Source organism: Vidua macroura, chromosome 5, assembly GCF_024509145.1.
Source record: "Vidua macroura isolate BioBank_ID:100142 chromosome 5, ASM2450914v1, whole genome shotgun sequence".
NCBI classification, from domain to species: domain Eukaryota; kingdom Metazoa; phylum Chordata; class Aves; order Passeriformes; family Viduidae; genus Vidua; species Vidua macroura.
This window is the reverse complement of record NC_071575.1, coordinates 59,830,859-59,854,334: the sequence shown is the minus strand read 5'-3', so window position 1 is coordinate 59,854,334 and position 23,476 is coordinate 59,830,859. Positions and strand designations below refer to the sequence as shown.

At 37.5% G+C, this 23,476-nt stretch overlaps 1 protein-coding gene across 1 annotated transcript in view; it reads left to right on the top strand.

Moving 5' to 3' along the window:
• PIK3CG (phosphatidylinositol-4,5-bisphosphate 3-kinase catalytic subunit gamma) overlaps nucleotides 1–23,476 on the top strand; it is a 33,097-nt gene that overhangs the window by 4,380 nt on the left and 5,241 nt on the right. The window contains exons 2-10 of the mRNA XM_053977930.1: nucleotides 1,645–3,666; nucleotides 7,814–7,879; nucleotides 7,985–8,210; nucleotides 12,145–12,248; nucleotides 14,498–14,644; nucleotides 15,865–15,955; nucleotides 19,080–19,210; nucleotides 19,818–19,929; nucleotides 21,817–21,974. Of these exons, the coding sequence (XP_053833905.1) occupies nucleotides 1,657–3,666; nucleotides 7,814–7,879; nucleotides 7,985–8,210; nucleotides 12,145–12,248; nucleotides 14,498–14,644; nucleotides 15,865–15,955; nucleotides 19,080–19,210; nucleotides 19,818–19,929; nucleotides 21,817–21,974 (3,045 nt within the window). The 5' untranslated portion in view covers nucleotides 1,645–1,656. The remainder of the gene's footprint in view (nucleotides 1–1,644; nucleotides 3,667–7,813; nucleotides 7,880–7,984; nucleotides 8,211–12,144; nucleotides 12,249–14,497; nucleotides 14,645–15,864; nucleotides 15,956–19,079; nucleotides 19,211–19,817; nucleotides 19,930–21,816; nucleotides 21,975–23,476) is intronic.

The window sequence follows — 23,476 nt, the reverse complement described above, 5'->3', positions numbered from 1 at the left end:
TAAAAACAATGCAACATTGCATATTTAGTTGCATTTTATCTACTATTTGTATTTAATTCTTTTGGGAGGTAGTAGCTTAAAAATATATTTGGTTTAAATATCTTATTTGAATTAATTAAATTTATCGCCCAGATTATTCTTTGCTATTCTTAAAAGGTTCTAAACATGTCTCCTATACGTGTGTGTTAAATTTATGTACTGTTGGTGTGTTTTTACTGTTGTAACAGGAAAAGCATTCTGACTTCTTTTAAAATGAGCAATCATATGTATAATCAACTTGGTTAAAACTTCCTTCCTGGTAAGAGCAGCACTTCCTTTGCATCTGGGTATGAGATCAAGCAAGAAAAGCAGAACAGCTTAAACAAAGAAATCTTTTGTATGAATGATCTTCCTTTAAAAAAATAGGAACTACAAAAATTAAACTAATGAATAATCTTCAGCAATTGAGCCTTGGTTTTATAAGCAGGTAATATTTCCTTGTACTTTGTCAGTTACAGAGGTGGTGTGTCCACAGTCGCTGCTTTCTGGAACGCAGAAGAATTTTAGTTAGCATGCTCTGTTGTTTGAATTTAATCTTTTATATTTTTATCTGCTTCTTTTAGTATCTGCTAAGGCATCGTTACACTGGCTTTACTTTTCTCCAGCAGTTAGGATTTTATGTGTAGAAAGTGTTGCTTGGAAAAGAAGTTCAGTATGTTGCTTTAACTTGGCTTGTGCGAGTACACTCAATCAGCACTGAGTAATTTCCACTTCAATATTGGTCAATGGAGATTAACTGAGAAGCAATATTTTTTGTTTACTGAATGCTGATAAGGTAGGCTACTTGTGTTTAATATTGTTTTACTGGTGTTTTAGGTGTGATTTGATGTATAGGGTAATAAATCATCATCAGCTTGGGAGATTTTTCTTTTGTAACAAACTAATAGTTTATATTGGCAGTGTGTCCTTTGAAAATGGATGGATACTGTCAGTCTGGTGAATTGATTTATTTTAAAGAAGAACATCTAAGGACACTCATCTTGAGTTTAGATGCATGTTAAATATATCTTCAGAAATAGTCCCTGACTTTTGCATCCTAAGAGCTTTTTGTTAGGTTGAAGTCCTGATTCCTCATCACTAAAAAGAGGCAGAGAAAACTGGGAATAGGCTCATGTCTGTCCAGACTGCAAATAAATTGCTTGTTTTGTTACTTTCTGCCATTCCTGGAGCTCATTCTAGTGGGACTGCATTCTATTCATATACAGAAGTGTGTGTTTTAATTTCTATGAAAACCCATGTATGTTAACATTAGCAGCATCAAAACAGAAGAGACAGCAGAAGAATCAGTGCTTGATCAAATAGAAGCAAGAACTAATCCATATGGAGATCGCACATTCAAACTGCTTATCCTCAGTAAAACCTGGGCAGGATGTTTAAAACCTCTATTTTAATTACTTAATCACTGGAGAGTTGGTTGGAGGTTTTTTATTTATATTTGGTATTGAATTGAATAGATTACATCTGAAATGGTTCATGTAAATCAAGTATTTGTGACCAGAAATTAAGGAGAAGTGGAAATATAAAAAATGTATCTGAAAAGTTAAAAAGTAAGAGTAAAGATAAATGTAAATGAGAAAGTAATGAAGTAATTGTATGTTTTGCTAGATTCCTTCTGGCATGGAGTTGGGGGATCATGAACAGCCCGTTGTTATGAGAGACGAAAACAAACGAAGGAGGAGAAGAATGAAACCTCATTGTACATCAAATAGCTTTTCATCAATGGAACTGATATCCATTGAGTTCATTTTACCTACAAGCAATAAACATACAAAAGCACCAGAAATTATGTTACTCGAAATAGCTGGCAACTGTACGGTTGAGCAAATGAAGGCACAGATTTGGATGCGTGCAATAGAGACAAGTCAAACCACAGACTTCTACCATGCATTCACCCCCGATCAGTTTATTCTGCAGTATCAGAAGAAAGGGCAATGGTATGAAATTTATGATAAACATCAAGTATTACAGACATTGGACTGCATACTGTACTGGAAGGTGTTACAGAAAAAGGTAGGCAAGATCTATGTTGTCCAGAAACAAAAACCATCAGAAGAAGTTCAGGAATTTCAGCAGCAACTTAATGATTTGATTGGTTATGATGTCACTGATGTAAGCAATGTGCATGATGATGAACTAGAATTTACCCGACGCAGATTAGTCACTCCACGAATGATAGAGGTAGCCTGCAGAGATCCTAAATTATATGCTATGCACCCATGGACTACATCTAAACCACTCCCAGAATATTTATTTAAAAAGATCACTAATAATAATATTTTCATAATCATACATAGAGGAACAACTAGTCAGAAAATTAAAGTGTCAATAGATGACACTCCAGATATGATTCTCCACAGTTTTTTCACAAAAATGGCAAAGAAAAAGTCTTTGATGGACATTCCTGAAGATCATAGTGAACTGGATTTTGTTCTCAGGATTTGTGGCAGAGATGAGTACATTACTGGAGAGACACCAATCAAAGATTTTCACTGGATAAGACAGTGCCTTAAGAATGGGGAAGAAATCCACCTTGTCCTTGACAATCCCCCGGACCCGAATGAAGATGAGGTTCAGAAGGAAGAATGGCCCTTGGTGGATGACTGTACAGGAGTTACAGGGTATCACGAACAATTGACAATAGATGGAAAAGATCATGAAAGAGTCTTCACTATCTCTTTGTGGGATTGTAATAGGAAATTTAGAGTGAAAATAATTGGCATTGATATTCCAGTTTTACCGAGAAATACTGATCTTACTGTGTTTGTAGAGGCTAACATTCAACATGGGCAGCAGCTACTTTCACAGAGAAGAACTTCGTCAAAGCCTTTTACTGAGGAGGTTCTGTGGAATATTTGGTTGGAATTTGATATCAAAATCAAGGATTTGCCTAAAGGAGCACTTCTGAATCTTCAGATATACTGTGGCAAAGCACAGTATATGGGACCATCTGCAAAGACAAACCTTCAGTCACATGAATCCTCCAACTCTGATGCAAAATGCAAAACCCAGCTTCTCTATTATGTAAATCTTTTGTTGATAGATCACCGTTTCTTGCTACGAAGTGGGGAGTATGTGCTCCATATGTGGAAAATTCCAGGTAAAGGGGAAGAACAAGGAAGTATAAATGCAGACAAACTCACATCAGCAACTAACCCGGATAAAGAAAACTCAATGGCTATCTCTATTGTACTGGACAAATATTGTCACCCAATTGCCTTGCCCAAGCACAGGATATCATCAGACCTCCAGGGGGACAGGACTCGAGCTGAAATGCCCAACCAGCTTCGCAAGCAACTTGAAGAGATCATAGCAACTGACCCACTTAATCCACTTTCTCCTGAGGACAAAGAACTGTTGTGGCACTTTAGATATGAGAGTATAAAGCACCCCAAGGCATATCCTAAGCTGCTTAGTTCTGTGAAATGGGGTCAACAAGAAATAGTGGCCAAAACGTACCAGTTGCTAGCTAAAAAAGAAGCTTGGGATCAGAGCACTTTAGATGTTGGACTCACAATGCAACTTCTGGACTGTAACTTTTCAGATGAAAATGTCCGAGCAATGGCAGTTCAAAAACTGGAAAGTTTAGATGATGATGATGTTCTTCATTATCTTTTACAGCTTGTGCAGGTAAGGTGTATTTGCATTCCTGAACTCTGCCTTCTAGGAATATATTTTCATTACCACATAGTTAGCATTTCCCATTTTAGTAGGTCTTGTTAGTATTCCTTAGTTTTGAAGTCTTCAATGTTTAGTCAAAGCAATGGTAGTAACCAGATTAATGCAAAATACACTTTCCTACATTTTGTCTTTTGCCTTTGTTGATGTTTTTGTGGTACCATTGCCTTGTGTCTTACAATTTGCATCTTGTGGTTACAGTAGTAAGTTTTTCTGAAATTGTTAATGCCAGCACAGCTATGATGGGAGTAAATCCTAACTGTGCTATCTGTAATCCTGTTCATATTGGATTTGAATCACATAGCACTGAAGAGTTGTTGACTAACTTTACCGATAGTTTAGAAAGAGTGTAGTAGACTGAATGTAGATAGAAAGAAAGTAAATGCAGATGTTGACAGGGGCAAGGCCTGAAGAAATATCTGGGGTTGGGTTTTAGGTCAAGAACACCAGTGTAATAACACAGTATTTTGCAGCAACTTCAGTCTTGTGCTGTTAAGGGGAGCAAATTTATCTAGAAACTCCCTCCCCTAAAATTTTGAAAGTCGCTCGAGAGTTGATAGGACTACATAATAAGATTAAGTCATTCTGGGAACTTGGGTACAAAATTGTGGTTCTAATGGCAAGGGATCACTGCCGTATAGATTCAAAGCACTTTGTGTGTTCATCTGCCAGATCAAACATTGGGAAGGTTTATATCAGTTACACAAGAAAGTTGGTTTGGTTGCTTTTCTCTCAACTTGATGCCATCAGTTGGCAGTGGCAAAGTCTCCTCTGGTGTCTGCTGGAAGGTGTAACCTTGTGTTCTTCCTGGTAAACAGGTGGGGCTGCAGGCATCCTACACCTGACAGGGCTCTGTTTTGCATGGAAAGGCTGATATCCTTCAGAGCATGAAATACTTTTTTCAGAGAATCAGAGGACAACATTCAAAATTAAACAAAAAACAAACCTAGAACTACTGCTGCTGAGGAAGCAGCTTTTTATTTCTGCAGGTTCAGAGAGAGCTCAGAATCTCAGGAAAATGAAGTTAGTATTTCAGATTTTGCTGCACATTGGTAGTGCTTTAAACAAAGCCTTTCTAGCCTTGTCTTTGCTTGTCTGAAGATTAGGCAGAATTTATGCACTTCTGCATTAACCAAAGGAGTCGCTACGGTTACCTCATTGGGCCTCCCACGTAGCTGCTGCTATATATATGCTTGGCTTGTGAGCTTTTGCTGTCTACATGTGGCTCAGCAATTTTATTCACTTTTTTTTTGTATCTAAATTAGGAGTTTGGGATGATGATTGGTTGCTATCAAAATGCCTGAGAAAATAGGGGAAATACTGGGGTTGTTTCCTTTTTTTTTTTTTTAATTGTTTGTTTTCAGGAAGTACAAATCTGGTGAGTTTTAAAAAAGAATAAACCTTTCTAACAGTTAAATAAAATATTGTAGCATAAAATCATAGTGCCTTAACTTCACTGTGTCATTTTTAGTAAGAGGTGTTGTAAGAAATAATGAGCTTACCAAGCTTACCATCGTTAAAAACAAAAAACATGCTAGATTCCAACTTTACTTTTCTGCTGCTTTCCTTGTCTTTATTTCTTAGCTGACTATGGAGCATAAGCTGTCAGGATTCTGCAGCAAAATTTTGGTATGACAGTGTATTTAAAATATACATTTTTCAGAGAATGGATGTTGGCCATTCCTCTGCTCCAGTGGATGCATCTCTTCTGCAAATGGTGTCACTTTTCAAATGCACACCTTTAGGAAAGCTCTATGGCTTATTTCACTCTGCACAGGATATTCCCGTTTTATCCTCTGTGGAGTTAGAAATCAAGCATTTTATTTCCCCACAGGTTATTTCTAATTGAAGCAGCCACACCATAAATCAACCTATTGAGCTTCCTATAATGTCTGTTCTTCTGTGTACAGTTGATAAACCATGGATAAGATAGTTAAAATGCAACAAAATTCTTTGTAAGATAAACACTGATGGCTGTACTGCATGTATATGGCAGTGAGTAAAGGCCTCTGCTGAACTGACAAGGAAAAAGTACACACAGGTCAGTACTAGCAGACATTTTTTAATGGCCAGCTTTTATTGTTGCTGTGCAGAAGTTGATATTTGACTTTGTGAAGAAAAAAGGGCTGGACTGTTAAAAATAATTATCTAAATCTTCAGCTCAATAAGGATAGTCATAATACATTTTTTAATATTGTTTTATGTTAAAATATATTTGCAAGTTCAATAAGGAGGTTTTGCTTTGAAGTAATGATCGATTGTTTGGCTGTATTTCAGTCTTAACTTGCTTTTCAAGGTTATGTGAACATTAGGCACAGTATATACCAGAGTGAGGTTTATAATAGGCTTTCTTGGAACTGGAAGAAAATCCATTTGAATTTATGTGATAATATTGCTTTTGGGCACCTTACTGCAGTGAAAATTAATTTTTATTAAAAACCCCTCATGCCTCATAATCTCATACACAAAGTAAAAGGATCTATATATTGTTTTATTTGTGAATTCTCATTGTCTTTCCTAAATAAGATGATGTTGTTTGGGGATATAAAACAGTACTGCAGAGACAGTCAAGACAGTTCTTGCAGAATTATGATACAGGAGAAGCGCAAGTCTGGTGCTTGGCTTTTTTGTCTGTCTCTTAGCCAGCAGCTAGAAAGAACGTGTCTTTCTGACATTTTTATAAGTTGCTTCATTGGAAAGTTGACTTGATTTTTTTTTTTCTTTTGATTAAACCCACAGTATGATTTACATTTCAGAAATTATGTTGAAATTTTAATAATAAAAATGCAACTATGTGCCACAGTACTTGTAAGACTTTATAAAACTATTATTGGTTTGATGAATTTAGCAGACCTTTGCTGATGGCTTGGTTGCTTCTTTGCAAGCTGCAGACTGCAGTGATCTTGAAAGAGCCATTATATTCTGTTGAATAACTATTGCTAGAGGTTTGCATACTTTGTTGCTTCTGAAAGCTGAGCATACTACATGCACCCAGCTCTCTGCGCATCCCTTTGTTTCCCCCTAATCTCCTACAGGCTGCTTCCTGGCACTCTTATTTCCAGAACCTGAAGCCATTCACCAACCCCCTCAGTCCATGACAGGGATTTTGTGACTCTGATTCATAGATTGTATGCTTCTTATTTCTCTTTTGTTGCCATAGGATATAAGTGCATACTTTTTTCCACCATTAATCTGAATACAAACCTTCTGTAAGCTTGAATTCCTCAAGCAAAATGAAAGAAGCTACTGAAAAAATTAGTTGAAGTCAAGAAGTTCCCTGGTACTACCCAGAATCTGGAAATGTGATGGTTTTCTGGTAGACCAATTATCTTGGTTCCTGGGATGGAGGAGAGAATAAGAAAAAAAAATTCCAATACTGGCACTTGAAAATAGTTATTGACTTTCTCCTCCCACCTCCTTTTTTGGCAGTAGCTTGGAAATGTCTGTGGGCTTGGGTGGAGGGGAGCAGCTTTTGAAGGAGAAAAAATACTTCTGTTTTCATAGTCAGTAAAAAAAAAAGCTCTGGTGAAGTCTTCCTCTTAATTGTACTTCATTATTCTAGGATGTATATCAGAGCTTTTATTCTGTCATTCATTTACAGCATAAAGGCCAGGTAAGTGCTCTGAAAAGCTGCTCCTGTATCCTGTTTTTTCTGGGGAACTCACCAGTGAATCCTTGTGCCCTCGAAGTAGTGGATGTTGACCAAAACCAGTATTTTATTATTGAAACATTTTATTAAAGAGCTATTATAAATACATTATTCCATCTGTCAGTAATCATTTCAAACATTCTCAGTATCAGTCATACTGCAAACTGGTTTCTGATCTTGCTGATTTTTGCCAAGAATGACATTGCTTTATGCATATGCTCAGGTTGGACTCTCTGGTTAGAGAGTTGTCACATTAATAATAAACCTGGAAAGAGCCTTTTGCAAACAAAATGTGCTTCTTGAATCAGACAGAGAAGCCTCAAAAAGACCCGCTTTGTTACACATTTTCTACTCCTGCAGCAGCAATGTGTTCTCTAGATGTCACTGGTTAAGTGTAAGCAGTGGGATCTTAAATGTTTTAACAACGTCTTTTATGTTTGTATCACTCAGGCTGTGAAATTTGAGCCATATCATGACAGCGCATTAGCCAGATTTTTGCTGAAACGTGGTTTGAGAGTAAGTACTTCAAAATATAGCCAACCTATGCTAAGGTTGCTGGCATTATTAAAACCCTTTGTCAAGAAATGAATGCTAATTTATAGTGTTTTTCTTTACCTGTAGAACAAAAGAATTGGTCACTTCTTGTTTTGGTTCTTAAGAAGCGAAATTGCCCAGTCTATGCACTACCAACAGAGATTTGCAGTCATCCTTGAAGCCTACCTTAGGGGCTGTGGAAAAGCAATGCTGCACGATTTCATGAAGCAGGTTCAAGTAATTGAATTGCTACATAAAGTCACAATGGAGATTAAATCAGTTTCTGCAGAAAAGTATGATGTTACTTCTCAAGGTATTTGCTAACAGGCATTTCTTTGTTGTTAATATTTTTTTTTCTCCTTGGGTGTGAAAAGCTGGGCAGCAAATTGTACTGTTCATTAAGAAAAGTTGTGGATAAATTGCTGTCAGAGGGTATGATTTTTACTTCCTTTAAAATGTGAGTGTAAGTTAATAATGATTGAACCAGTAATAGATTTGTTTGCTCATTTCACCCCAAAAGGGGAAGAATATCAATGTTCTAGATACCCAGTATTTTCCCAAGCTTTTGCTTATCTTCTTGAACCTCTTGCCATGCCATCTGGGAAACAGATAAGTTCTTGTACAGTAGCTGAATGCCGGTGCTGAAAAAATTCACAAATATCAACTGGAAATTAAAAGTGACACTTGCCAAGAAATACAGCCTTCCTCTAAACTTGAAGATTTTTGGCAGGAAGATCAGGGAGGAGCCCAGTGCAGCCTCTGCTATGCCATGGAAGTAGCTGGTGGATCAGGCGTGAATATACAGGGCATGTCTTTGAGGAGCTCTGTGAGACAGATGTTGCATTGTTATTTCCAGTTCTTGCAAGCACTGCTTTGGAAGCCACAGTAGGGTTATGCAATGCCTCTTTACCTCTGGGTTCTGCCTGCCTTTCCCCCCCACAACTTTCTTAAAAGCTTCTTTATCCTCCTTCCTGTTACTTTCTTGGTGTTGGGAGTAAGTGTGAGAGGACGTATGACAATATTAAAATTCTAAAAGCTGTAGAGAGAACACCTCTTCCTGTGTGTTCAGCCTGGTATGCTCCAGGCCAGGAAGTCCTTGAATTGGAAAGCTTTTCCACTCTGGTTATGCAGAAGTGACTGTGGTGGTGTTTCAAGAGAGATTTGAAGGAAATATGCATTTATTCTTCAATATATAGTGTAAAATCTGTTATGTTACCACATAATGTGAGTTAAGGGACTTACTGAAGCCCCATATAAAACACTGTTTCTAAACAACTTCTTAAATTTTTCTTAAAATATTCTATAACCAAAATGTATTTAGTCAGAATTGCATATTTTAGAAAGAAACTATACAAACTTGCAGATGTACATGTCTGTAAGAGCAGTGGATTCCATAATACATTATCTTTGAAGGATATGTGGGCAAAGAGAAAAAGCTTCAAGAGAAAGCAGTCATATTAACACCCACCAGGTTTTGAAGTTAAAGAATCTTTGGATATAATGTACAGCAGAACACTGAAAGATGACTTATATAATTGACATTTTCACTGAATAAGGCTTCCTGAAACTGTGGAATGTCCTAATAAATGCTATATCTAATGTAATTTATTCTCTGATTATTGAGGACATAATTTTTTTCTACAGGCACCCTCTATTTCTTATATTTTTAAAAATGTATATCCTAAAATTTATTCTGTGGGTTATTGCTTCTTTTTTGTCCCAACATTTCTAAGTTTATTGTTGTTCATATTTTCAGTGTGAATGTTTTATCCTGTTTCATTTCATTCTGTCATGCAGTCTCATCTTATTCTTGTATACACGTTTCTCCAGTGTTTGTGGATTTTCTGTAAAGAACAAATTCCTTCCTGCTAGGAATTTGTTCCATACTATTCCAGTAGCAAACATGTTGTCAAACTGTTTATTTCACTTTTCACTGTAATCTCTTTGCGTATATTTGAAGATAGCAAGTAATAAGAAATAAATAAATTCTTAAGATCATAATATTACATCTTGCATGGGATTATCTGCTTTCATCACCCTCTGAGCTAGATTATTTGTTTCCCAAGAATGTGTCTATGCAGCTGTTTCATCACTTAAAATGCATAGCACCTTGTTCTTAAGCCAGATCAACTTGAAAATTGTTGTAGCAAGTGCCTTTACTTGCATCTTAAAATCTGCTATTCCTAATCTTTTGTAGCTTCAGTTGGTTTGCTTACAGTTTTCAAATTACATTACATTACATTACAATGAGGAGACTTACTGAGTTACCAGTAAATTGTAACAGTAAACTGTAAACAGTAACTTTCCTAGATAGTTGTCTAGGAAACCTGTAATTATATTATAGAAAGCTATTTAATTATCCAAGTTTCTACAACTTAGGTGCTTTTGAGGGGACAGGGTGGAGTTGTTAGGGTTTGGTGGTTTTTTTGTTTGTTTGATCGGTTTGTTTTTGTGTTATTGTTTGTTTGGGTTTGGGATTCTTGAAGTGCTTTTTTGTAAAGTGTCTAATTTTAAAGTCCACTTGTTAGCTCCCCTGTATCACTGCCAGATTTATTTTTTACCAGAAGAGATACCATGTTAGTTACCAGGTACTGCTAGTAGTTCTTTTCTAGAACCCTCTAGGACAGATGTAACATTTGTGTTCTGTGAGTTGCCAGCCAGTTCTTTTGCCTTGACTTCCTTAATTTGATAGCAGCATTTGAACTGTCCTGATTTTTTTTGTCTAATGTACGCTAAGAGCCCACAAAGTCTGTATCCTGGGCTGCATCAAAAATAGCATAGGCAGCAGGTCAAGGAAAATTATTCTTCCCCTTTACATGGCCCCTCTGACACTCCGTGTGGAATACTGCATCCAGCTCTGGGCCACTCAGGACAGGAAGGACATGGATCTGCTGGAATGAGTCTAGAGGAGAGTCACAAAAATGATGACAGGGCTGGAGCACCTCTCCTGTGAGGAAAGGCTGAGAGTGTTGGGATTGTTCGGCCTGGAGAAGGTGGAGAAGGCTCAGAAGACCTAACATCAGCCTTCCAGTGCTTACAGGGAGTTTGTAAGAAAGGTGGGGGACAAACCTTTTAGTAGGGCCTGTAGTCATAGGACAAGGGTAAATGGTTTTAAACTAAAGGAGGACAGATTCTGACTACAAATAAGGAAGCCTTTTTTTTTTTTTTTTTTTTTTTTTTTTTTTTTTTTTTTTTTTTTATGCTGAGGGTGTTGGCACTGGAACAGGTTGCCTAGGGTGGTAGAAATGCCCCATGCCTGGAAACATTCAAGGTCAGGTTGGATGGGGCTCTGAGCAAGTTGAGTTGAAGATGTCCCTGCTCATTGCAGGGGGATTGGACTAGATAACCTTTAAAGGCTCTGTCCAACCCAAGCTAATCTACGATTCTGTTCTTCTATTTTAAGTATCCAGGTCTATGTTTAGCTTTATCAGTATGATTTTTTTTTCTCTTTTATTTTTATCTCCAAAATTACTTAACATGTATATGCTTCCTCTGCTGTGCAGCTATGGTTTCTTTTAGGACAGTGTTCACGTCTTTGCCCTAATGCAGGGTAATAGCCAGTGTATTGCTTATGCTGCTGACACTCACCAGCTGAGGTGAACAAAATACATCATGCATTGTATAATCTGTACTATTCTGAGTTGAGGATTCAGGAGCTTGAGGTTTTATTAATTAAGAGATTGCACTTAGGTATGAACATTAAAATTCTTGTTCATATAAATATACAGCAAATTTTCTTCTTACAGGAATGTAAGATTAAAAAGGCTGTACTGTGAAACCAGTTTTAGGAGGGTAGGAAATTCAGTGTCTCTGTAGTTTGTCTCCTTATGGTTACAGAGTAATTGATTCCAGGAATTCAAAAGCCATGAGTCTGTCTGCATTTCTTGTCAGTTATGAGGGAAAATACTTTTTGGTGTATTCTACTGTGTTTTGTTTTTTAAACAAAAGCTGACATTTTAATGTAAACTCTTACTGTGCAGCATATCTAATTGCAGAGAAGGCACAAGACTTCTGAGGTGTTTGAAGACTTTACATTTAGGTATCTGAAACAACCCTGGCCAGTGATACTGCAAGTTAAAGAGTTTTCCTCCATTCCTTGAATCAGGAGATCCAGGAGGAAAGCAATTTGAAATGGCAGCTAAACGGAGCTTTTTAGCCAAAGTATAATGCTTAATAAGTTTGATTACCTATAACCTTTTTGCCTTCCAATGTTTGATTTCATTGCGTTTTCTTTCTTGTAATTGCAGTTATTGCACAGCTGAGACAAAAGCTTGAAAAATTACAGGGCAGCAAACTTCCAGAAAGTTTTAGAGTTCCATATGATCCTGGACTAAGAGCAGGAGCACTAGTGGTAAGTATATTCTGACTTTCTACAAATCATTTAAAGAATATATTTGCAAGTATGTATCACTTGGTAAAAAGTTTGTTAATATGTTTAAAGGTCTTCTTTCTGTGTGGATACAGTGACATTGCAGGGACTCCATAGGTTTTTGTTCCCAGAGCTATTACTATTTTTCTAAATGTAATGACATGCCACCATGTGCTAAAAAAATTGCAACAACCCGTGAAATTCTAATACTTAAGTGGCAATTATACTTTTTCCATTAGTTGAATACAAGATTTAACCAGGTAGCTGATTCTCTTTTTGAAATTAAATAACTGTATAAAACTTTTATCTGATTCAGGGGCTGTGGGATATTCAGTTTCCATTCTTCCAGTTATTTTCTCTGTCTTACCCTGATTCATATCTGTCACTAAGATTTGGGTCCAGACCTTTATCACACTGACAAAAATGTCTACCTCAGCTATTTCTGATTTTTCAGTATCTCTATGTTGGTTTTGTTAGAAAGTACATTATGATTTTGTTAGAAATACATTAAGAAACACTTGGGTTTTTCTATATTGCTGCCTTCAGTTTTGTGGTGAGATTGCAATTGTGTATGTTGACTCAGAGTTAAAAAAGATAGATCAGCAGATGTGTAGTTAGAGGAAATTGTATCATGCAAATAAAATGTAATGTGAGGTCTGGGTAAAGAAGCACAGTCGAGATCCTTGGACTCACTTCATGTGCAGCAAGGACCCTACAAGGAAAGAACCCCTTAATTTTCTCTACCTAAGGACAGACAAACCATCCAATTTAAGGAATTGCCAAATGTTCAGGCATTGTCTAGATATGGCCATGTTTCTGTTAAATAAACCTGTGCCTTAGGAGACAGGCTATGAGCTAGTCTGTCTTCAAGCTGAGAGAATGAACCACCTCTCAGGTGAGCATGACTGAAGCACTGTCAGCACAGAAGCCAAGACAGACGACATTTCTTATTCAGAAATAATTTATGACTTCTTAAATACTTTTTTTTTTTTTTTTTTTTTTTTTGGTACAGAAATCATCAACAGCTTGGCAGAAAGTAGGTTTTGAAATAAAAAAAATTTCTCTGGATTTTCTAATTTTCCTTCACTTAGGAAGTATTCAGTCCTACCAGGACCTTCCTAGATGAATGAAACAATAGATTTACAAAGGAAGGTAGCTATGTCCAAAAATTGATGATTGATTATTGATATATTGAAATTATTGATATAATTTTTCCAAATTATATGAATAAAAACATTTGGTAAAACAAACTAAGCTTTCATTTAATGTTCATTCTAACAAGTACTATTTGTCCATAATCTTCAAAACCTAAATTTTTTTAAGTCTAAACCAAATATTAGAAGCAAAATCACAGTTTCTAGTAAGTTCAAAGATTAAAAAAGTTCTTTCATTTTTGAAAATAAGGATGGTAAAAACTATTTTGTTTTAAACTGCAGGCTCAGAATTTCAGTAGATGAAACATGAATATACTAAAATACTCCTATATCATGAATTCCATCTGCTCTCAAACACTGACGTGCATTTGTTTGGGTTTTTTTTTTTTTTTTTTTTAATTTTAGATGGCTTTATTGTACATAGTAATGTTCAACAATGAATCAGGAATTCCAGAATAGAAAGTAAGACCTACTACAGTTGTCTTAGCCATAATAACTGAAAAAAACATTTGAAACACTGCAGTTTCAGTTCTGAATTTATCAGTATTGGAAATGTAATAAAACTAAATGGGGAATCTATTATCTTAGGAGTGATTACATTAAATTAGTTTCAAAAATGCCATTTCCCCCATGAGTTTGAACAATTCACTAAGGGAATCAAATCAAGCAATCTGGAATGTAGTTGACAGAAGTCAGAAGGGTGGATGATGTGGTAAATTGCATCGGACAATAATTATGTTCTGGTTTTGCAAAGCACCTGTCAAAGTGCTGTTGTGAAGGCCCGTATTTTCCAGTTTTGTCCGAGTCTCTATTCCTGTTTTAAATTTGTCTGAAGCAGATTTCCAAGCTAAATCCAGTTTTGGAGAGTCAATTTACAGTTTTTCCTTTTTCATGGACAGTGGTTAAAGTTGTGCAGGTTCAGGAGGGTTTGTGTGGCAACTGAACTCTGTCCTTTACATGTGCTTTTAGTGTGTTGCTTGTGGTATAACTGAGTGGAGGTTGGTAAACTATTTTGTAGGTGCTGTTAAAAAGGTTTCTTGATTTGATGTTGGCATACAGTAAACATGTCTTTCACAGATAGAAAAATGTAAAGTAATGGCGTCCAAGAAGAAGCCCCTCTGGCTTGAATTTAAATGTGCAGATCCAACAGCTTTGTCAAATGAAACCATAGGCATCATCTTCAAACATGGAGATGACCTCCGTCAGGACATGCTAATTTTACAGGTATGAGAGCTAAACCTTATAAAGAATAACATGAATATTTTAAAATATATTTAAATCATTTTGCTTTTCCAAAGTGTGTATACCTTGTCTTCACTGTCCATATGAAATGTGAGGTTTTCTTTTGTATTTAAAACTCTGTATGGCAAGGCTGACATCAACACTGGATCATCTTTGTCATAGTACAGCTTTTTATATTAGTGTGTTATGGATTAACCCTGGTGGGATGGAAAAAGAGGAAGCGGAAGAGCAAGAAAACTTGTGAGTTGAGCTAAAGGTAGTTTAATAAGCAAAGGAGAATTGGAAGAACAAAGGAAGAAAACAAAACATGTGGTGCTAAGGCAGTCACTCACCACATCCCATGGGTGGACCAGTTCCCAGCCAGTCCCTGCACAGAAGATGGTTAAGCTACATAACCCCTTGCTCCCTGTTTTATTGCTGAGCATGACATTGTTCAGCATGGAGTATTTCTTTGGTTGGTTCAGGTATCTGCCTGGTTGTGTCCCCTCCCAAACTCTTGTGCACCCCAATCTAGTCACAGGCAGGGTGAGAAACTGGCAGCCTTGGCACTCAGCAGACGCTGTTCAGCTGAGACCCTGGGACATCAGTGTGTTCCCAGCCCTGCTTTGGTCACCCCCTAAACCACAGCATAGGACAAGCTGCTCTGAAGAAAAGGAGCTTCATCGCAACCAGACACAGTGCATACTGTTACCCTGGCTTTTCCTGCCATATGCCATACATATTTCACATTTTGGTGTTCTAGAGACAAAATCTCACTTAGTGTAAGATGGCCTGTTTCTCTGATTAAGTGTTTTTATCATTTATTTATGCAATGGGTGAAGTTAACAAATGAAAAATCAGTTGCTAGCATCACTCCAGTTTCAGACAACTGGTTTGTTAGGACTTTTGGAAGTATTAATGGGGAAAAGTGGGCATGCTTGCTAACACATTCAATCTCACCTTATGTAGAAATCATGCAATATATTTATTAATACTTTATAGAAAAGTAAAGATTTCCTGGTTGCAGAACAGATGAAGAAATATAAACACTGGTTCTATAACTGATTATTTTGAATGGCTGCACACTTTCTCTATTTATCTCTTAATCAGATAGCAAAGTAAGTTTAGCCCCATCTTAGAAGTCTGGGTAGTGTTATTTGTACAAGTAATCTGTAATATTCAAATAATTTTAAATAACTTAGCATTTACGTTTTTTTTACTAGATTCTTCGAATTATGGAATCCATTTGGGAAGCAGAATCCTTGGACCTCTGTTTGTTGCCATATGGTTGCATTTCCACAGGGAACAAAATAGGTATGTGATCATACTGTGATTAGAAATTCAAAATACCATATTTACAGATGTGTATGGGAGAACTATTCTAATAAGTGCTGTAGTCCTGAGGTAAATAGCACATTATTACACTTTCTGTGAGCAGCCTTTGGTTGCATCTTGGCAGTGGTTTCTGCCCTTCCTTGCGCTGTAGCGCAGCTGTTTACTGGCTGTGATTCCTGTGCAAGGCTTGGCTTGTGCTGCAAGCTCCTCTTTAATAACGATATTTAGTATGAAACATCAGTGAGAGTGAGTGACTTATTCAAGATGTATTTTAATGTGTTGATAGGAATAAAATAAAAAGCAAAATATTTATATTTTTTCCTGACCTAAAGCTTCATACCCTATACCACATAGAAGCAATAACATTACTTAACAGGATACTCAGGTAATATTTCTCACTAGGCATTAGTTCCTGCAGCAGAGATGATCAATTTTTCAGAACTTGTGGTGAAAGAAATCAAGTAAGAAATCCCAATAAAATTAAGACTCTTTTTAACTCTTTAATACACTTACGTAATGTACTTCCTCTCTAAAATCCATTGCCACATAAAAATTTTTAACATCCTTTTGATTTCAGGATATCTCAGCAATGCAAAAAACCCAAACTCACTGATAAAATACCTGGTAGCATGACATAAGAGAGTTTATTTTCTCCTAATATAAATGTTTTAAAATTGAATATTTATTGTTAGAATTTTAATAATAAAGTAAATGGGAAATTGTACATCAAAATGCTAACTGTAACTATAAGCAAGTCCGTGAGTTTCTCTTCTTTAGAGATGTTAAACCTAATTTTTTAGTGAGATTTTTAAGATCTGTTTTAATTTTGTGTAAAATTATCTCAAGGCGATGTAATGTATTAAAAAAATGAAGGAAGAAGGAGGAATTCTGCCAGTGATTCTAGCAGGTTCATACTTGAGTTACAGATTTCTGTTATTCTTTCATGAATTCTTAATTGATTCCCCATTCTTCTGTCTCAAGGAAATAATATGTGATTTTCCTATAGGCATGGGAGAGATGTAAGAATTTAGCATCCTTTTAGCACCACAGTAGGGGCATGGTTGATCATATTAACACTCCTGCTTGGTTTGCTGAGAATACCTGCAGCCTAAATTAGTGATGCCCAATGTGGCACACTTTGATATAGAGCTTATGCTTGTTTGGAACAGAACCAAAGAGTAGTGGCATGCAAATGTTCTTTCACAGTATTCACATGTGGTCTTCTTCCAGACTGCTTCTTCCCTCCCTCTTAATACTTCCATGGAACTTGAGCAGTTTCTGTGTATTGACACAAGGACAGTACCCCATTCTACACTGAGCACAGGGAAACAGGTGTCTTACATCTGGGGCTGGCACCTCCTCCTGCATAGAGCATTCTCATTCTGTTAAAGACATTGCATCCAGTGCAGTTTGTCATTTTGGAAGCATCTGTCCTCTTCACTGCTGCTGCCCATCAAACCTCTGTAGGATGAACTTTCTTTTCTCTGTATCACTGGTAAAAGGTCATACCCTGCTCTCTCTCCCTTTGACATGTCCATATGTTCCTGGCTCTGTGAGGCAATTATCACTACTTACTGTGCAGCATTACTGCCGAAATTAAGAAGTTCAAGCTGTCTCTTAGAAGAGTCACCACAGAGCCTCAGAAACACATTGCATAATGCATTTCCTGCTGCACTCCCTCCCAGCTGAACGCAGCCCAGCTGAGAACTGCTATCCTTGTCCCACCTCCAGAGCCAGCTCTGCTCCCCTGCCATCAAGGAGCTGTTGGCCGGTAGAGGGAGATTTGTGAGCACAGGCAGGGAAAGATTTTTGAACAGCTGGAATGGGAGCTGGAGCTCACACCCGGGAGAAAAACAGCAGCTTGACAAGCAGAGATCAAAATGCAAAGCTTTTTAAGTTGGTGGTCTTGGTGGTGGGTTTTGAAGGTCATATTTCCACAATAGTTTTATGGCAAACATATCCAGGCCACTGTAAAGACAGAAGAAAATACCTCCAGGGGGTATACAGCCCTGAATTCAGGCATGCAGAGAGGGCAGGAAGAGATTGCTGTGTTGTTACTCTGTTACAGGAGAATTTGCACATAATTCAGTAATTGCAAAAGGGTGGGATTATGAATAGAAAGAAATGTATCTGGTTCAGACAGAGTTAAATTGAAACCAACTCAGAAGCTGCTTTGAATTGCTTTGGAGAAAAACAGATATTTTTGTTTACTTGCTTATCTCTGAACTGGAGCTGAAGCTAGAAGATGCTGTTGAACTTGAACCAGAGGAAAAAAAAATTCCAATTAGCAAATAAATTCAATTAAAATCTGACTTTCCCCCATATAGTCATGCCCAGTCTGGACTGCATTTGCTAGTCTTGGCTACAGTGCAGGCTTGTGTTGCAGCCTCTGTTTCTGCATTTCCCCCTAGCTTCCTCTCTGTCACATGCCATGCTGGCACGAACAGGACAAGGCCCTGTTTCTGCGCCATATTGCTGTGATGTGCCAGTGTGCCTTGGCAAGGCTCTGTTCAGTTTTGGGACAGACCCCATGGCCCTGGCAACCAGAGCTTTCCCACTGCAATCACCTTGCAGCACCTCGAGCAATCCCACTGCTGTACCTCGCTGTGCACTGGTATTTCTGAGCTTTCTGTGTATATGCACAGTTACGCTTAAATTGGATTTACTGCAGGAGAGCCAGCTCGATTCCTCTGTCACAGCCCTGGCAATCCTTGCATCCCTAGACTGCAGCAAAACGAAAGCTTTTCTTCAGCGCCTCATATTTGTGAAGTTGGAGAGAAGCTGGGGAAAATGTGAATCAGGATCAGGACAGGAATATTTCCTCTCCTTGGGAAAAGCCTTATGCAGCAGGTCCCCACTCATCATGTGATACATCCATTTTAATAGAGGAGGAGTTTTGATGCCAGGTTCTTTATGAACTCTGGCTGGTTTCAGCTGGGAATGAACAGGAACCATTGCTCCTTGTCAAATAAATTTCTGTTCACAGTCTATGAATATCTGCAGTTGGTTTTTAAACACAGTTTAAAATTTAATTTTGAGTATTTTTAATATGCTTTGATAAAAATTTAATAACTTCTTCTAATCTTTTCCGTATTTTCTTAAGGAATGATCGAAATTGTGAAAGATGCTACAACAATTGCCAAAATTCAACAGAGTACAGTTGGGAACACTGGTGCATTTAAGGATGAAATACTAAACCAGTGGCTCAAGGAAAGATGCATGATTGAAGAGAAAGTGAGTACTTTGAATTTTTAGGTTGTATTTTTAATTGCACCCTACTAATTTAGGAGCATTGAGCCCGTATGTTTGTGTTTGTTACTTGTGGGGGTTTGAAAAGTCCATTCATTTTCCGTGCACTAAGCTGCAGGTGTGTGTGAATGAGCCTTTAGCATCCAGCTGGCAGCCAAATTCCTGAGAGACGAGATGCTTCTGAAGTCACTCCTTTATCAATGGAAGTTAGAAGCGATACATGAGGAGCAGGTTCAGAGGACATCTAAGAACACTGAAAGGCAATGTGATTTTAGAGGATTCAGGTGCAGGTTTGGGTGCTCACAACTCCTTTGCTTGTGTACATCCAATGACCTACTACAGCTTTCTGCCACATTTTTTTCCTTAGAATGTGTGAGCTGCTCTATGCTGCTTTTCTGTGCTGAGGGATAGAGCCAGCATGGGGGGTGCAGTGCAGGGCTGTGATCTTGATCTCTGTTGTGCAATGGTGTATTTTATAAGATAGTTTGCCTGTTGATAGATAACATTTCAACAGAAAGGTACCTAACTTTGAGAATTATTGCATTTAATGCCTAGCATTGAAGCATTTGACATATCTAAGATTTATTTTTAGTTTCAGGCAGCTGTGGAAAGATTTGTTTATTCTTGTGCTGGATACTGTGTGGCAACCTTTGTACTTGGAATAGGAGACAGGCACAATGACAACATCATGATTACAGAAACAGGTGGGTTATTTTTTTGAGAATTTCGTAGATGTGCTGACTGTCTATACTTCACTAGATTTATGTTTCATTTTAATAAATAGTGCATTTCACAATTAATGAAGAGACACAAACCAGTTCTGTCAGTGGTGCTTACAAGGTCAAGTCCTCCTGTAACATTGAAATGTATTTCACTCCTGTTGGCCTTCATACAGGCTGGAGATATGTATCATTAAAAATGCCATTATTTTCCAAGGAGCAGTTTGATACAAACTAAGTCATTAGAAATGTAAACCAAATTCTTTTTTACTGTCTACATCTTTTGGTCTGAACACCAAAAAACTTTATAAAGCAGGCGGCTGTTCATCTATCTGCTGTGTGTCTGTGGTTCTCACAGTGTTCAGTGCAACTGAATTCTGTCAGAATTCAGATGTTGCTGGACTCTTTTCAATTCTGAGGAATGTAATTTCTTTGTGTGCTGTTGTAAAAAAAATTAGGAAATAAGTATATATGGAGTGTATTTGTTTACCTACTAAAATCTGTGGGATGGTTATATCCTCTTGAAGAAACTCAGTTTTTTTGTATAAACTTTAGGAGTTACTTCCGTAACTGCACGTTGTTTCATCCTTAATTTTACTTACCTATGGAAAGAACCCCTGAACAATCAGTACATACGGAAGAGTTTTATTTAGTCTAAGGAATTCACTTTTAGTTTCATGATCCTCTCACTTCATAATTAGTCTCTTATCAGAGATGGAAAATAGAAGGCTGGATATTTATTATTGATTATATTAAAGTTTTATCAGTTGAAGGCTAGAGAGAAGAAGTACCCTGAAGGCAGAAATTAGCTAATTGAAGACTACAGTAAAAAAATTCAGCAGAAGCCCTTGAGGAAAAAATGACTAAGAAATGCTTTAATTTCAACATTATATATAGTATAATGTGGTGTTATTCCCACTGGCAGAACATGAGGCACAGGTCAATAGACAGGGAAACTGAGAAAGAAGTGTTGTTATGTTGTGGTCATGAGCAGATTTGCCTCAGAGTCTTTAACAGGATCTCTCTTGAGCCTCAGGAGCCAGAAGGATCTCAGTATGAGAGGTCTGCAGGGAGTCAGATTTGGTAGGCTGGGGGAACTTGAAAGCTGGTTTAAAATCTGGAATGTCTAAGGATATTCCACCTACAGATCACTGTTAAGTATCATCTTACATAATTCGATGTTTTATCTTTTTTTATAATTATGCCACTACTACAAATCTGTGTTTTTAAGTAACCGTACTCTTGTATCCATTTCCTGAGTGCCAGTGAAAGTAATAAAGTAATGTGGAGAGCAGCAGTACGCTCCAGTCCTGTAGGTGTAGTAACCCTTGAAAGGAGAGGTTTTGATTGCTTTTGTGGGAACTGGTGCCTTGCTACTCTCTCAAAGCTATCCAAAGGGTGATAATGCAGACTTCGAACACAGAGTGGTTTAGAAATTGCTAATGAAGGTCTGTGAGGTGAAAGCATGTTCTAGTCAATGACATTTGCCAAGGAGATGGGTAGTGCCAGAATCCCATGGGTATTTGAAACATAACCCTCAAGCCTTTTCTGTGTAGTGATGCTCTGATTGTTACGGGTACGAGGCACAAGCTTTCCTTGGTTGATTTTTGAAAAGCTGTGAGTGTATGTTCAGATAATGCAGCAGTTCTTCTGGACTTTTAACAACTGCCAAAGATAAACAAAAAGTAATTTTGCTAAGAGGACAGAATTATGTATTTCCCAAAAAAAGAAAGAAAAGAGTCTTTTCTGCTGAACTTAAGAGTGATTCATATGTACTGAAAAGAGGGGTTGGAACTACTGTGAATACTCGTTAAGTGTTCTTAGCAGTTTATTGTATTTGTTTGAATGTGACTTCTTCTTCTCTTTATGAAGGTAACCTTTTCCATATTGATTTTGGCCATATTCTTGGGAATTATAAAAGCTTCCTTGGAATTAATAAGGAGAGAGTTCCTTTTGTGCTGACTCCAGATTTTCTGTATGTCATGGGAACTTCGGGAAAGAAGACAAGTCTCCATTTCCACAAATTTCAGGTAAAAGGATGAGAATCTAGCTGCAAATCAATTAAGCAATGTTTTTTTTACCCTCTAAAATGAACATTAGTGCCTTTCAGTGATTTTCAAAGATCTAGGCTCCTGGGTATTATTTTAATAAAATGTACTGAATTGTAATACAATTCCGGGATATTTTAGGCCCAACTAAAAGAAAATATTATCTGTACAATTATGGGAACTAGAATTCAGGCATTCACAAAGGCACATTGAAAAACTCATTAGCAGCAGACCCGATAAGCAGTTCTTTCTTTGTTTCTTGTCTTGATTGAAAATACTTTGCAGAGGGCTTCAGTGTTTGTGCAATTGGAAGGAACTCATGGCTCTAAGCAGAGCCTCTGTGGAGTATGAGCAGGTGTGAGGCATTTGTCAGCTGGCTTGGCCAGTGTTATTCCCTCCTGATTCTGCCCTTGAGTTCTGGTGCTTGGACTGCTGCATCTCAGTAAAAATCTGTAATGGCCCTAAACTATCTCAGATGTTGGTTTGTGAAGTGGATGGATAGATTTAACTCTGAAAGAAATTTAAAATCTGTTCTATTGCTTCTATTTGAAATTGAGTGCTTTCAAACTAGTTGTGATTATTTGAGCTAGTGTAGAACCTGGTCAAAAAGGGAGTTTAGTATGCAGTTCCTATGTTTAATGAAATGAATGGGAACATGGCTGGTCAAAAGTACTTGTATGTCTGAGGTCTTTAGAGACTTTGATTAAAGTGTCTGATTTAGAAAGCAAGTTCCTTATAATATGAAAAGAAAAATTCTTCTGTAGAGTGAGTCAAAGCCAAAGCCTGAATTTCATGTTCTGCATTCCTTGTGGGTGAACTAGTCCCAGTATGGAGTCTGGTTCTCTAATTACCTAATAAAGGTTCTTCCTGGTAGATGGTGACTATGTCCCTTTGAACATATATGCAGTTACTTCAGAATTTGTCTCCATTTGTGGTCGCATTTCAGTGCTTTTACTCACTCATCCAGAAATGAATGTTCCCCATCTTCAGGCTGGGCACATCCTGCAGGCCTCCCTGCCAGGAATGGTAATCCACTTGGATTGTCTTGCAATTCCCACCTTACAGTATTCTTATGGTAGGACAAATCACATTGTCCACCAGAAACAATCAAAAGGGAGAGGACCCATGCAAAGAAGAACCAATGATCTTTGGTTGAAGCCAGTGCCCAAACGTCCGAAAATAATTTAATAACCAGGTGCAATCTTTGAATCTTCATTTTTGCCAGGACTGCCTTTATCACAGTGGAAGTATTTGAAGAGGACTTGTAGATCAAAAGATGTTAGGGTGGGGTTTGCCATGGGTTGGAACTGCTGTGGGAAGGGAACTACATGGGAAGGGAATGCTGAGCCCATGCTCTCAGGGAATCCTGTGAGCTGTACTGTGTGCAACAGTGATGCTGTTGCTGCAGCTGTAAGTCATGTGAAGGTATGGGACTGAAACACCAGTCTGGGGTATGTAATTTCAAAGAAGACATCTGTTCTGGA